General features: G+C 36.6%; 1 protein-coding gene across 2 annotated transcripts in view; it reads right to left on the reverse strand.

Annotated features, from left to right (window-relative positions):
• Nucleotides 1-364: 364 nt before the first annotated feature.
• ABHD3 (abhydrolase domain containing 3, phospholipase) overlaps nucleotides 365-15,640 on the reverse strand; it is a 35,025-nt gene continuing 19,749 nt past the window's right edge. Inside the window, exons 5-9 of one of the 2 annotated variants that reach the window (XM_016211511.2) lie at nucleotides 8,245-8,357; nucleotides 5,733-5,906; nucleotides 4,312-4,360; nucleotides 4,068-4,233; nucleotides 365-1,225 (exon numbers count right to left, since the gene is read on the reverse strand). In XM_016211511.2, coding sequence (XP_016066997.2) covers nucleotides 1,047-1,225; nucleotides 4,068-4,233; nucleotides 4,312-4,360; nucleotides 5,733-5,906; nucleotides 8,245-8,357 — 681 coding nt within the window. In that variant the 3' untranslated portion in view covers nucleotides 365-1,046. Of the gene's footprint in view, nucleotides 1,226-4,067; nucleotides 4,234-4,297; nucleotides 4,361-5,732; nucleotides 5,907-8,244; nucleotides 8,358-15,640 lie in introns of both variants that reach the window. The other variant, XR_001603088.2, reaches the window with a different exon arrangement.

Genomic DNA, 15,640 nt, shown 5'->3' on the forward strand with positions numbered 1-15,640 from the left:
CCTTGACTGAGAATCAAACCCATGACCCTTCGGTGCATGGGCAGACAGCCGCTCTACCCACTGAGCCACACTGGCCAGGGCTAGGGATTACTTTTTGTAGATAAAAACTCACAAAGAGCCCTGGCCGGGTGGCTCAGTTGGTTAGGACATTGTTCTGTACGCTGAAAGGTTGCAGGTTTGATTCCTGGTCACCGCACATACCTAGGTTTCAGGTTCGGTCCCTTGTCAGGGTGTGTATGGGAGGCAACCGATCGATGTTTCTCATACTTCCATGTTTCTCTCTCTCTTCCCCTCTCTCTAAAATCAATAAACATGTCCTCGAGTGAGTCTTAAAAAACCCCCACAAAAACTCACAAAGAAACAATTTAAAATAGAAGAATTTATTTTAATATAATGATATATATGTATGCATATATACTATTTTAAAAATAAGCATGTAAACTATAATCATTATAAAACATAAATTGGCCTTAATTTAATATTATCAGAGTAAAAGAGCATGTATAGAAGTCAATCTAACATTGCTGCATTTGCCTTTTAAAGTCAGGATACATAAAATATTTAGCATATTGTATTTTATCTCACTTCAGTTTTCATGTTATCATCATTAGGTATAAATACCCTTAGGAATGTGCCCACTTATAACTTACATTCAAATAACCAAAATCTCTTAATAGTTATTAAAGTACCATTAAATCACGTAAAATGAGTAATCTAATAAAAATACTAGCCTAAATTAAAACCCTGAGTAATTAAAATATTTTTACACAATAGTTTTGGTTAAGTGCAATCCATGTTTGTACTACTTTATTTAAGGTCATACTTGGTAAGGCATAGTAAAAATCAAATCTACATAAATTACAATCTAAATCTACATTTTATTTCTTGCTACAAAGTTTTTTTTTCCACCCAAAAGTAGTTTTTGCATGTCATTCTGGACCTCTTCACCACCTGCTGGCTTATTTGCTTTATATATAGTAGTTAAGATTTGTGCGCACGAAGCTGAGCTGCTTCCTATGGTGGTTCAGACAAACGCACCTGAAGAACTACATGTTAGAGAGTTCATGTCCGTGCTCAACCATGGCCTGCACAAACTGCTTGAAGACTCGATCCATATAAGTAGACTGTCTTGGCCAGATACCCTCCAGAAAACCAATGTGGCCTCCATGAGAAGTAAGGACCAAAGCAACATTAGGATTTTGCTTAGCAGTTTCTATTGGAATAGCTTGTGGGGGAAAAGGGGGGGTAAGAGAGGAAAGAAGAGAGAAAAAATATAATTATTACCAATTATTGGATAATAAGGAATAATGTATATCTTTATTATTTCCAATCATTATAAACAAAACAACATTAAACAAATAAATATTTGTAATGACTATGGCTAATAAGTGTGACTAATTTATATTTACCATCTATATTCATTTTTAAAATATATTTTTTTGATTTTTTAGAGAGAGAGAGGAAGGGAGAGGGAGAAAGAAACAATTGTTTGGTTGCCTCCTTCACGCACCCCGGCCAGAAATGAAACCTGAAACCTGGGTATGCGCCCTGACCAGGAATCAACCCTTCTGTGCATGGGACGAAGCTCAACCAACTGAGCCACACCGGCCAGGGAATATTCTTATAACAATTTCTGTTTATGATTATGTATTGGACCATCATTTTTGAAAGACTCAGTCTAAGAATGGGCCCAATCTTGTTATGAGAAGTTAAAGTAAGGTATTTCAAGGAATGGTAAATACTTACATTAGGCTACAAGATTCCCACTTAGGTATTACACCAGGAAAGAAAAACAACTAATCTTATTACCTTTGTAAGAATTATAAATTCATTATGTATGACATTGGTTAACTTTATATAAAGTTAGGTTCCTGGGGCCAAATGGTGGCTGTATCAAGGATTCAAAATTGTGCATATGATTTATATAGTAAAAACATATATAGGTAGCAAAAAAGAATAGAATACTACTCGTAAGTGGTAACAGTGATTATTTTTTGGTGGTTAAAAACATTGGTGATTATTTTTTCTTTATATTCCTTCTCTGAATTTCTACTTATAGTCAGGAAAAAGAGTAACTTTACTTTGAAAATATAGTTGCTGTATGTAAATAATTCACCAGTAATATGAGTCTTTTTATATGCTCTACAGAAATCTATCCTGAGTGAAAATTTTAAAGGATATGAATTAAAGCTGTTCTTCACTCCCCTATAACCCCACCTCTGCCATGCTTAGAGTTCAAGCAGTGAAAATGTTTTGATTTAAGATCTATAATGGATACCAACTGAGCATGAAGTGTTTTGATTCAGATATGCTAAATCTTATCTCCCTATTTAAGATAACATCATCATAATTACACTGTTACATCTTGGGCAGAGTCTTAGAGGTAAATGAGCTAACCAAAGGTCACATCTCCCCACCCCATGCCCTTCTAACAAAGGAAAAGAAGCTGACACTTAGAAGGAGAACTGAGCCCCTTCCAAGACAGAGCGATTGCCTGGTTAGATTATGAGGGGTCTAAATTTGACCCCTCATAATACTCCCTAAATCAAAGCCTAGCAGGTCAAGTTCTTGTCTAAAAGGGGCCCTGAACTCACATTCTTAGCCAGCCACACCTAAAAATGAACATCTATCCTGGCGTTAGGTGTGAGAGCTTAAGGGCAAGGGCAGGGGAAATGACTCATCCTATTTTTGCTTTTCCTTTTCACCTTACATTAAGGCTTAGATTTAGAGTACTTCATTTGCCTGGAATTAAGAGCCCCAATTTTACACTCTCAATACACTCAGGAATTTCTAACATAGAAAGTTACAGTCATATCAGAAGAACAAAAGGCTGTCCACATTGAGTCATGTGAAAGATGCTGGCTGCCTTCCCTTTCAGGAAGGAGACAATCGCCCACTATTTCAGTGTTGCAAGACTATTTTACGGGCTTGGGAAAGAACAGGAAATAATTTAAATTTGAACCAAGTGGGACAGGTTAAATGTTGGGAAATTTTTGTTGGTAGAAGGGTTGGTGAAATATAAAAATAGATGGATAAATATCAGACTTTCTTAATTTAATGGATAGGCTAAACAATCACTATGTAATTCAACTGATATTAAAGTTTACAGTTTCATTTTCTGATTTGTGGTCAAAGGCCAAAAGTTCCTTCCAGTCATCCAATGTTATCTGTGATTAAGCATGAATCACAAAGAAAGATGATAGGTGATTTTTTTTTACATACTTACATAATTTTCTGAAAATCTGACAATACATATGTGTTATGTTTGTAGTCAAAATAATTTTTTTAATGAAGTAGTTGGAGGAAATGTTTTTAAAGTATTTAGGGGGAAAATAGGGAGAAAAAGTTTTCTAAAAAGCTTTGAGAAATTTCATTGAAAAAAATTAGAGGTCAAGTCTACTGATTCTTAAGATAGTATGATTACTTCTAATAATCTTCTATTGCTTCAATGTATGAACAAATGCATATATATTTTTATTACCAAATTCCATATTTCTTGAATTAAGAGAGTAAGGAAGTTAATTTGGGCATAATTTTCTTTTATACAGTATCAAGAGAAAAAACAAAGACTGTTTCCTTCAAATATGACTTTAGAGTCTGATGTGCTATACTCATTAAGATAGTCAAAGGCACCATGTTATAAAGTCTCAAGTTCTCTTTCAGGTTAAAAGGGGAGAAATATTCCAAAGCCTTCTGTGTAGGAAGGAAACTCAGGAAGAAAATGCAAGTGATGACAATGTACTTATGAGGCAAAGATACTGTAATATACATTGTCCAAAGAATAGTATATTTGATAAGAAGGAAAGGTATAAAAACAAGAACAATCAAAATATTGAGTCACAATTTGTTCTTACAGTGGACTAGATAAGGATCTATGACAACATTTAAAGTGATCTGATACATTTAGATACTAAATTATGAATATCTAACTCTTTTTTCTTTATCACAGTGGGAGACATTATAAGACTGACATTTTATTTCTTATTACTGTTTTTTTTTTATTAAAAAGAACAATATTTTAAAACAGTTAACTCATGTCAAAATGTACATAAAGATGTTAATTTTACCATGACTGGGTGAAAAAACATCATCCACAGAATTCAGACACAACACTGGAATCCCTACTGATTTCAGTCTACGATTTGGACTGGCATCAGTGTAATAATCATCAATTGTTCGGTATCCAAACATGACTGAAGTGAATCGCTTATCAAATTCTCTGATGGATTTAGCCTGTAAAACAGAGACAGATTATAACTGTTCTTGGGATCAAAAAAGAAAATAAAGTATTACTTACACTTTTTCCTCTACCTTCATGACATGATCCATGTCAATTTGTTTTATAAACATATGCCGGTGCCTGGAACAAAAGAATTTCAAAAGGAAAAAAGTAAGGTCATTCCCATCTCAAACATACCTAAAATATATAATAATATATAACTAAGCCTAGCACAGGGCACCAAGTTGGTACTCAGTAAATATTTATTTAATCAGGCATAGCAGGAGTACATTGATATTTGTCCCAAAGACATTTTTTTAAAGTACTTTTTTCTTAATTGAGAAAGAATGAACCCGTTCTATAATAATAAACGTAAGGGTTGTTTCATAACAAATCAGACCTACACACCACTGCTATCAAACCAATTTGGCCAAAAAGGCCTTATTTAAGCCAGAAGCTTTCAATTGGATAACTACCTGAAGATATTATTTTTAAAACTGCTTTACTGAAAATTAGAATATATATTTTTATATACTTATTTTTTAAATGTCAGTCATTTTTGTTGTATAACCCATATTTTAATTTAAATCACTCTCTTCACTTTTCTTGCTACTGTATCTCATTCCAGTGACCAACAGTAATTGATGATCCTTTAGTATTCTTAGCAATATTTTATAATCAACATCCTTAATTTAACAAATAGGCTAAGTTGAATCCAATGCTTAATATCAACTTTTGGGTAACTATTATTTTCAATAAGTCATGTACAAATTAACTGGCTTTTATTTAGAGTTTATATTTTATCAATTCACTTAAAAATGAACGGTAACAGTAAAAAAAAAAAAACCCAATCCAAAAAGAGACATATCTATGTACTTTGCTACCATACCATTTGGCTGTTAGAAGATACACAAACAGTTCCAGAAAAAATAATGCAAAGACAGTATTTTGATAATGTTAAGAACTGGGGGGACTGGGAATATCCAAGTGAACTGCATTCTTCTAAGCCTCTAACACATACTACACTTGTAAGTACAGTACATAGTTAATGGACCTATTATTCAGCACTGAAAACACTTAATACAGACATTACTTACTACCCAGGAGAGAATTAGGTACTGATAATATTAGCAACAAGTAGAAAATCCAGGGAAATAGGTTGTATTATTACTCAACACACTTGATTCTAATGTTTTCAGCCTTTTAGAATAATTTAGAACAGTAACAGAACAATGATCTTCAAAGTGGGGGCCCATACCCTAGGGGCTGTACAAGATAATCCATTGCGGTACAGAAAGAAAACATTAAAACTTTTATCTATGTTTTTAGTTTATACTTAATATTTTCTTACTTTTCTATATTTTTCTAACATCATAAATATTTGGTACAGTTATAAATGCATGTAATGTAACATAAATATACATATATTAACAGTGTTGTGCTTTAAAAAATTTTTATTGTTGGGGTATGTAATCCAAAAATTTTGGAGATACCAGGTTTTAAGATGACTCACTTATTAACTGAAGACTGGAGGCAAGTTGTCAAATAATAATTAAAAAGCAGCCAGTTCAGTGGTTTCTCCAATGACTCCGAACAAGCAAAGGTATTCCAACCAACTGAAAAAGTTGCAGCTGCCTTCAAAGGAGTTTTTGGCCCAATTTTGCCCAGGTAATTTAAAAGCAGCATTCTAAAATGAGGAGAAAAGGGGTAGGGGGGTGGAGATGGTCAATGGAGGGGGGAAAGGGGACATCTGAAATTCTTTCAACAATAAAGATAAATTTTAAAAATAAATAAAATGAGAAACAGGAAACTCAGTGATGAATTTGTTACATCTCTCAAGACAACCCATTTCTAACTATGGACTTTGCAAACTGTGGAGAAGAAAAATATAAACCAGTATTTAAGCACTTTATCTCGGAAAAGCACGCAAGTACAGCATCTTCCTTCTTCCCTTACATTTATATACTTGTTTATCCTGCAGTTGACTGTATTGTGAGTGGGACAAAGCATATAGTTATTGCTTATATGTGCATCTTTCTATGAAGTAAAACATGAGAGAACTCCATTGTCAGAGTGTTTTTTTTTTTTCTTTTTTTCAAAATGATATTGGGGATTTATTAAAATTTTGCAAATCCCTGCACCCCAGCGTCCAGTTGCATGTTTAATTTAGTATGTGAGGGGTGTTTCAGGCAAACTTTCCCTATAAAGGGCTACATAGTAAATGTTCTGGGTTTGGGGGGGGGGGGGGCTGTATAATCTCTGTTGCAACTACTTAATTCCTCAATTGTAGTTCGAAAGCAGCCGTAGACAATACATAAATAAATGGACATGGCCATGTTCCAATAAAACATTTTATATGGACATTGAAATTTGAATTTCATATTCAAATAGTTTACCAATTCATTGGGAGACTGCAATCTGGCTCTAGAGCAGCATGGGTTCCTTAGCTAGACTCAGTTCTGGTTCAAAGCCCCTACTTGACTGCAGGCATCACAGGTTTGGGGATTACTCCAGTCTGGGGGTTAAGGGGGCAGGCACTGGGAATAAGGATCTTGGATATGCGCTTTTGTCTACTGTGCTCCAAAGGAAAAAAAAAGTGTCACGCCGTAAAACACATTCCCAAGTGGTAAACTGACTTGGAAACGCTTGTCAGTGCTAGGCAACTAGAAAGGGTGCTTCCTACGAACAATTTACAAGACATTAATATTCAACCAGCTCAAAGACTATTGGTCAAATTCTGCTTTCAGGCACTGAGGTTTCAATGTGACATGAATAGGCATTTCCCAGGAGCTTCTGAATAGAGAATCTGGGCCTGTTTATGTAATGTCTGGCCTTTAAAAAGTCAGGAATTTATAAGATTAAGGGAAAAAAAGTTCAGCTGGCATCCTGTCCTTTTAGGTTCACATTATGGGGCAAAAGAAACAAAAGTGAAAAACTGCCCATTAAGCACAATTCAGAGATTCTGCCTGGGTTTTTTGCCTTGATTCAGATTTCTTCCTTTAGTAGGTCAAGTCAGACCTTCCATGCTAATGTAAGAAACATGTTCTTTTCCTCTTAGGTTATGCTTATCAGAATCTAAAAAGGTGGTTAAAGCATATTTTTCAGAGTCTATCATTTGTAAAAGCTGTTCATTTTCAAATAAATATGCTCTTAAGACAATCTGAAAATTAAAATGAGAGATAAGTCAATTAAAAATTAAGAAAAAGTATTTTATATCTTATGTGTTCGTTGATTTTAAAGAATAGCTTTGGGCAATGGTTTAGGGAATCTAGAATGCCAGATAATAAAAATTTTGGATTTTATTAAGTTTGTTATCACTAGAACAAAAAAATATAAACATTACTAGTAGAAATGACCCTAAATACACGAATGGCTTAAAAGTTCCAAAAATCCCCAAAGTAATTGCAAGCAGTACAAGTGATAATAATACTCATATGGTTAAAATATCAGCTGGAATAGAGAGTTAACAACAAAATTTTACCATTTCTAGGAGAGCATCCCAGGATAGGTCCATGTGCCCAGCAAGCAAACCAAACCAACCAACCAAACGAACAAAACCACCACCCAAGGAAAAAGGTTTGAAGGCCTCTTCAGTTGAAGAGAGCAGTAAGTGATTATTTCTACCACTGGAGTGATAAAAGTCATGCTACAAATTCAACTTCCTGAGTGGTCCAGGAGAACACAGTTGCAGATCCAGCCGGGAATAGATCAGGGAATCTGAGGGTGAACTTGGCAGCCCCTGAGTGATGGACATCAACTTCATGGGGTTCAGATGAGCCTTCATGCTCCTAATAGCCCCAGTTCCCAAGGAGATACTTGTATCCTTTCACTGCAGAGACCAGTAGTCAAGGAAGATATTAAAATTCACCTGAACTAATTCCTTCATTCATTCAACCTCAGGTGGTTAAATATGATAAAAAATTATCCAAGATTTATTTTTAAATGTCTGTAGCTAATGGTCTTCTCTGAAAGAGGTGGTTGGTAAGAGCACTTCTCTCAGACGAATTAGAAAGGAAAAACCTTACCCTCCCATTGAAACCCCTGCTGCCAGGAAAGGAGCAGAAGGGTACAGGCCGTGTACATGGTGAATAACTGTCTCCAGATCTTCAGTGTTAGCGCAGCAGTAAGTCCTTGGTGTCTGTAAGCAGTGACAGGTAAAGCACAAAATTTAAAATTGTGAGGTTCATGATGTGTATAATGCAGAAATGTAAAAAAGAGCAAGAAGTCATAAATATGGGGAAATAACCTTTTTGCACATACTACGAATAATAAAATTTTATAATTTGCCTATCTTGCAGTACATGAAAAAACTAATTTTCATTGAGCATTCCCATTAGTAAAAACCATTTTACTGTATGAACAACAACAACAAAATAATAAGAGAAGAATCAATTCTCCCTTCCCCAGTTTAGTAGAGAATATATGTTATTTAAAGTCAATGCTGTGCAAGTCGGCACTAACAAAAAGACTCTGATCGTGCAAGGAGGGCTTAACAGAAATGGGCAAGACCAATACAAATACCTTAAATCAAACAGTAGACACACAGTACCCTACTCAGATGTGTCTCTGACTAAACAAGAACAGAGTCAATTTAGAAGAAAAAGTGGAGGTTTACACATTTTTATAGAAAAAAACAAATAAAACCTTATGCCTGACAATGTAATTCTTTATTTAAAAACAAACAGACAAACAAAAAAGGCTTTCCAGTAATGCTACAAAAATTTTAATTTGTGGCTCATTTCTAACTGGAGAACTGTTTTCTCTATCCTTGTGTACTGTCTACCAATGAAGGAGTGTGGTTTTCTGGCACTGCCTTCACTCTAGATAAAGCAGTATCCAGTCTGATCTATTAATTAAACATTTTCTTTTACAATAATATACACATATAGCCCCAGCTGCACCACACTGAAACAGACACTTAACATGGTAAAATATGTAAAGCTGATTATGCTTCAATACATAATGCATTTAAACAAATGGTTTTCATGTGAACTTCATCAATGAAGGCTCTGTTTCTCATAGAAAGGCTTCACAGATGCATTATTTGAGATGTGGGAAGAAAGGGCAATCCTGTCCATAGAATATGTGCAAATGTGTGTATGGATAAAGTTTATGTGAGATAAAATTTAACAACAAGGAGAGGAATCTGGTAACATTACTCTAATAAAAGTACTGAGACCAAAAAAAAAATAATACTGAGACTAGGTATCTGCACCACCATGATTACAATAAACCATGATCACAATAAGAAGGTATGTCATCCACTATTCAATCACTAATGAGTAGTCTAAGAAAATTACAATTTTCAATGATCCAATTAAAATCGAGACTAAAAACACTACCTATTATATTATAGGCTACTGTCACCTTTTTGAGATCTACAAATATGGAACTCTCTAAAAAATAAATGTTAACCTGACAGCATTTACAATGGCAAAACCACGAGGGAGATCCTATTATATTTACTTTATAAATAGGAAACTGAGTTTAGAGAAGTTAAATAACTCCTGTAACACCTGAACAGCTGACTAAGCTGAGATACTTTAAAAATACTTTGTGACTAAATGCATTTGAGTGACACAAATTCAATGTAAAATCTAAATAGGACAATATCTACTACCATGCTCATTCCTAGTGACCGCAGAATTTGTCATAAGAATTCAAGTTAAAAAAAAATCATCCTCACTTGGCATTTTTATTCCATGTGAGTCTCTTCACACTGCATAGGTTTATTTATTTTTATTTTTACATGAGAACAATTTTATTTTAATCATACCCTTTGTACCTAAATTCTCGATGACATTAAAAAAAATCAGATTTACATAGACAAACAATGCATAAATGTCACCCAAAGTCCCCCCTCCCCACGCACACACCTACACTCCTTAATCTGAGTATTAGATATCTAAGTAGAATCTGAGCTGGAAAGAACTCCTAAAGGCATAAAAGCCCTCTGATTTTCTAGTTGAGAAACAGTCTAGGTAGGGGGATACATCAAGCTCATTTAAAGAAATTAAGGATAGAAGGGGTGTTAAAAAACATGTCTTCTTGCTCTGAGGATTCTAGGAGTATTGTGTGGCAATCCAAAAACAAGATGGGTCAGTCTGTAACCTATCGAGATCTCCAAGACAGCCTGCCGGCCGGGCAGTAAGGGAGCGGGAAGAAGAGAAAGGGGGGCAAAGAGGAATGTGTGGGAAGGAAGGAGGACCTGATGGGGTGAGGAGCTCAGATGAGTACTTAGAGGATGAGGAGAGATGGAGAAACATGAAAATGTGAAGTACTGAGAGCCTGGGGCATGGTTAAGGAGAGAACACTATGTCATCGGAAATAAAATACTGCATAGCCTTAACATTTCTGAATTATTTATGAACAAGTCACCAAAATGTACTCTTGTTATGGAGGTTTTAAGCGAAGTATGTGTGCACCTGTATGTATGCATGTACACATACACATACACATACACACACACACGCACACATACACATGACCACACAACAGAGTTAGGGTACAAGAAAAACGGTCTATGAAAAATTATTAGGATCAGAAAATCTTAATGCCAGGAAGGACCATAGATAGCACCTGGTTCCTTATTTAGCCAGGATAAATTGAGGCTCAGCAAGGTTAAGTAATTTGGCAAAGGTCACAAAGGAGCAGAGCCTGGGTTATATGTTTGTATTAAATAAACTAATTCTTATAAAGCACTGGGATTTCGTGAGGTATTTAGTAAACAAATTAATATCTGGTAACCTCACATATAGGAACTTCATCTGCCAAGTGTCCTTCACTGTCAGCTCTTCCTGTTGAAATCATGCCTTGAATAAGGATCAGGCAAAAGGTAAGACTTGGCTCCTGGTCTCCAGGACCCCACAGCTTTTCCCAATTCTACCCCCAACTGTCCTGGCCAGCCTGCTCCTTGCCTTACTATTTCTGTGAGTCTCTCTCTATTACTATTTTACCTCTATCTATCCCTGACAGTCAATAAATACGTGTTGAATTGAACTGAAACACATGGGACTAAAAATGAGAACACCTGATGAGTAAGTTCTGATGTGCAAAACTATGTGGTCATATCACACCACCTCTTGCTACTTGATGGGCTCCAACAGGGCACATCATATGCCTTCTTTCTTCACAGGACTTGAGTCCCATTAAAGAAAGGGTTCATCCAGGACACACAGCAAAGACACTTATGGGGGAACGACACTGAATTGGTAGGCCTGGCAGAAATTGTCTTCAGCTCCGAAAATCAAACTAGTAGCTTTTTAGACAAAAAAATTGTTAGGTAGTCCCTGGCCAGTGTGGCAAGGTGGTTAGAACATCGGCCCTTGCACCGAAGGTTCACAGGTTCAATTCCGGGTCAAGGGCACGTACCTGGGTTGCAGGTTCACTCTCCACCCCTGGTTGGGGCGCAGGTGGGAGGCAACCAGTTGATGTGTGTCTCTCACGTTGATGTTTCTCTCTCTCTCCCCCTCCCTCTTTCCCTTCTACTTTCTCTGAAAAGCAACGGAAAAAATATCCACAGGTGAGGATTAAAAAAAAAAAAAGTTAATTCTCAGTTGCCAAGGCTACTAATGCAAACAGCCACTATCCTGTTGCAGTAATTCCTGTCTTTTCCCACGCTTCCAGAACAGAGACACACCTAATCAGGAAAAGGGTAAAGGAAGGCCTGGCAGGATTCAGCTGCGTGGTAAAAGTTCCTTTTAGAGAGATGAAAAGAGAAAATCTGGAAAAATGCAGAAAATCTAAAAAATAGATAACTTTCCAGCAGATGTTTGGCATAAGTATTTTATAAGTTAGAATAATTTGACAATAAGTACAAACCAAGATTATTCAAATTGTTTGACTGCAACTATGATTAGAGAGAAACAACTGTAATTTCTTTAATGGCTATTAGAGGTTAGTTTTTAAAAAAAGCATTGCAGAGAATAATGAAATAAAATTAATTCTTAATTAGTCATACAAAATAGATGGGAAAAGAATAAAGCATATATTTTATCTTTATCTATGGGTATTATTTAATTTATTTTTTTTAATTTTTAAGAGAGAGGGAGAGACATCGATTTGTTGTTCCACTTATTTCTGCATTCATTGGTTGATTCCTGTATATACCCTGACCTGGGATCAAACCTGCAACTTTGGCAAATTAGGACACTAACCAATTTAGCCAGGGCATAAATTTATCCTCTTAACCAACTTCCAAAAAGTAGACAAGCTCCCTAACCTGAAAGAGAATTTTTAGAAGTCATTTGTTTTAAAATGCAAGTTTCATTAAATTTTTTTTTTTTTTTGGTCTAAAAACAAATTTAAATTCACCCTGTCAGTCAGGTAGCCTGGCTATCCCTAGCTATATTGGGAGGAGATTCGCTTGCTAATCTGCATAGAAGTCATAACCCAGAACCCTTCTCTCATTGTAGGGGTTGCTACATATTCAATATTGACCCAGGCCAGCTAGGATTTTAGTTTTCTGTCCAGTAAAATGACAACTGAAAAAGGCACTTAAATGTCTTTTAAAAAATCATTTAATTTACACATTTATGTTATCATAAGGTCTAATAATCACCAGGTGTTTAGAATATTTCATTTTATAGTTTTCCTCTTTCAAATATTTAAATATCTGTACTCAAATATGTGATAAGATATTGCTTAAACAAACTCTTAGATTCCTACGTGGATATAGACACCCCCATCCACACCCCAAAGGAAAAATCCTTTACAGCAAGACTAATTATGCCTTTTTTAAAAAAAATATGTTTTTATTGATTTTATTTTTGTTTTTTATTTTTGTGGTTTTTTTTAATCATCACTTCAGGATATTTTTTCCATTGCTTTTCAGGGTTTGTGCCCTGACCAGGAATCGAACTGGTGAACTTTTTGTGCACTCATGCTGCAGTTACACCAACATAGCACAGTTTTGTTAGTGGCTTAGAGCAGGTCAACTAGGAAGAGAGGAGTTATCCTTGGTCCAGGATCCTAAGAATCAAATCTCATGTTCTGCCCTGGCTGGGTTTGGGCCCAGAGGTGGCTCACCAGGACAGGGTTCTAAGGGAGGGTGCCACATCCAAGACTACCCACCACCCTGGCTATGCATTAGGCTCAAGGGAGACTGTTAGGACAAATTACAGACACCTTGACTTCCCCCAGACCAAATGAATCAGAATTTCTGGGGAGGGGGTCCAGGGATCAGTATTTTTTCAAAGCTTCCCAGAAGTTTCTAACGTGCAGCCAAGGTTGAGAACCAAGTGCTTGAAGAGAATAAAGAAGCAGGGTGCGCCCTGGCTGGCATGGCTCAATGGGTAGAGTGTCGGTCCATGCACCAGAGGCTCTCAGGTTCGATTCAGGTCAAGGGCACGTACCTGAATTGCAGGTTTGATCCCTGGCCCTGGTGGGGCATGTGTGGGAAGCAATCAATCAATGTGTCTCTCTCACACTGATGTATCTCTCTCTCTCTTGCTCCCTCTAACCACCCCCGTTTCCACTCTCTCTCTAAAAAAAAAAAAAATCAATGGGAAAAATATCCTCGGGTAAGGATAACAAAAAAAAAGAAAAGAAGAAGAAGCAGGGTAAGAAATGAGCCAAGAGGTTCATTTCAAGAGGCTGCAATAACAAGAATGATAAAACCTACCTAGAGACCTGGAAAGAGGGAAAACTAGTTCTACAGGGATTCCTTGCATAGGAAAGGATAGTAAGTGCTCACTTAACACCTTGCTGACCGGCTATTTCAAGCCAGAACTTGCCGTGCAGCCAGCTACTTTTCCGCTCTTTTAAAACTCCACATTGCTTTCAGTCCTTAAAATTACTTAATGTAAGTGCAGATATGAGTTATCTAATGACTGGTCAGCAATGTTAGGACACGGAAACATGAGTATACTCGTGACTGGTCAGCAAGGTTTAACGTCATCAATGGGTTCTGCAACTTTAAGCAAAAGGAGCAATTTTACCATAGGCTAATTAACATAAATAAGAGTTAAGTTCCTACGGCATCGCATCTCATCAACGTTACAACAAAACGTTTAACGAAATGATGTTACTCAAGGACCTGGTATACTGCCAAACATCTCATACATATAGGATCACCTGGCACATGTTAAACATTCAGTAAGTGGTAGCTAGCTATTAAAGTATTGCTATTCTTATTCCTACAGTACTTTAATTATTTAGTTAAACATTCTTTTTCTTTTATTTAAAAATTGTTTAAATATAGAGAATTGTAAAATTCTTTGTGTACCCACCACTTACAACAGTTGATATTACTGAACTGGACCTATCAATGTTAGGAGAAAGTATTAAGGAGTCAGTGCATTCATACCCGCATCTGACTGAGCTCTACCTTCCTGGGTGGTTCTGAGGGGGCTGGAGGGAGGAGAGAGAGGTCATTTGGGGAGCATTTAGGAAAGGGCAGGCTTGGGTGGGACACAATAGTGTTCAGCAGGAAGGTTTTGGGTGTGAGAAAGGGAGTACTTGATGGTACTAGTCTGACAACTGAATTGTTCTCTGGCTGGCCCTGCCCTATATGCTCCTCCTCCCTCTGACCATAAGGGGGGTTCCTTAATACTTTCTGAATGCCTCCTTCAGAAAACAAGGCTCATGAGAGGAAAGAACTCTACATCCCTCCCACCCCATTAGTTTCCATGAAAAAGCTAAGATGGAAAAGCTCAGAGGAAAACAAGAGCAGATTTCTCTAGATCTGAGTCCTTAATTAACCATCCATGATCTGAAATCCCTTTTTATTTCTACTCTGAGATTTTCACCCTGATTTGACTTAAAACCAGGGCTCAAAGGTAGACATTCTACTGGACAGTTTGGTTCCTGTCCTAAGACCACAGATCAGCTTTATAACCTCAGGCCTGACACTCTACTTCTACAGAGGCATCCTCATATATAAAGTTAGATTTTAGGACTAGAGGATCTCTGAAGCAGAGCTATTCAAAGCACCAGTCCAAGATGACATCAGGCGCTGCTGCCACAATGTAAATGAGCAGGCTTCTCTCACAAGAGAGTATTGCTATGAAAAAGAACAATAATAAACTCGCTGAAACAGTGTGCTTGGAACTGAAGTTCATTTATATTCTAACTGCAGCCCCTCCTCTTGTCAGGGACTGGTATCAGATAGTTTGAGAAGAGGAAGGGGGTCCACAAACCACACTTGGAGCAGCACCACGTTAAAGTATCTTCCAAGCACCTGCTCCCCCTGTTGGCCCTCCCTTACCTGCTGAACCAGCTCTCACTGCAATTGGAAAGTGCCTGAAGCAGCATTTTCTTAAAACAGCTTCATGAGACATGGTTCAGATACCAGAAAAGTCACCCATTTAAAATGTACAAGTCATGGTTTTTAGTATATTTAGAGTTCTTCAACCTCAACTACAATTTTAGGATACTTCCATCACCCCCAAAAGAAAATCCCTCCCATTAACAGTCACCATC

This window comes from Miniopterus natalensis, chromosome 7 (genome assembly GCF_054644295.1).
Source record: "Miniopterus natalensis isolate mMinNat1 chromosome 7, mMinNat1.hap1, whole genome shotgun sequence".
Classification (NCBI taxonomy): Eukaryota; Metazoa; Chordata; class Mammalia; order Chiroptera; family Miniopteridae; genus Miniopterus; species Miniopterus natalensis.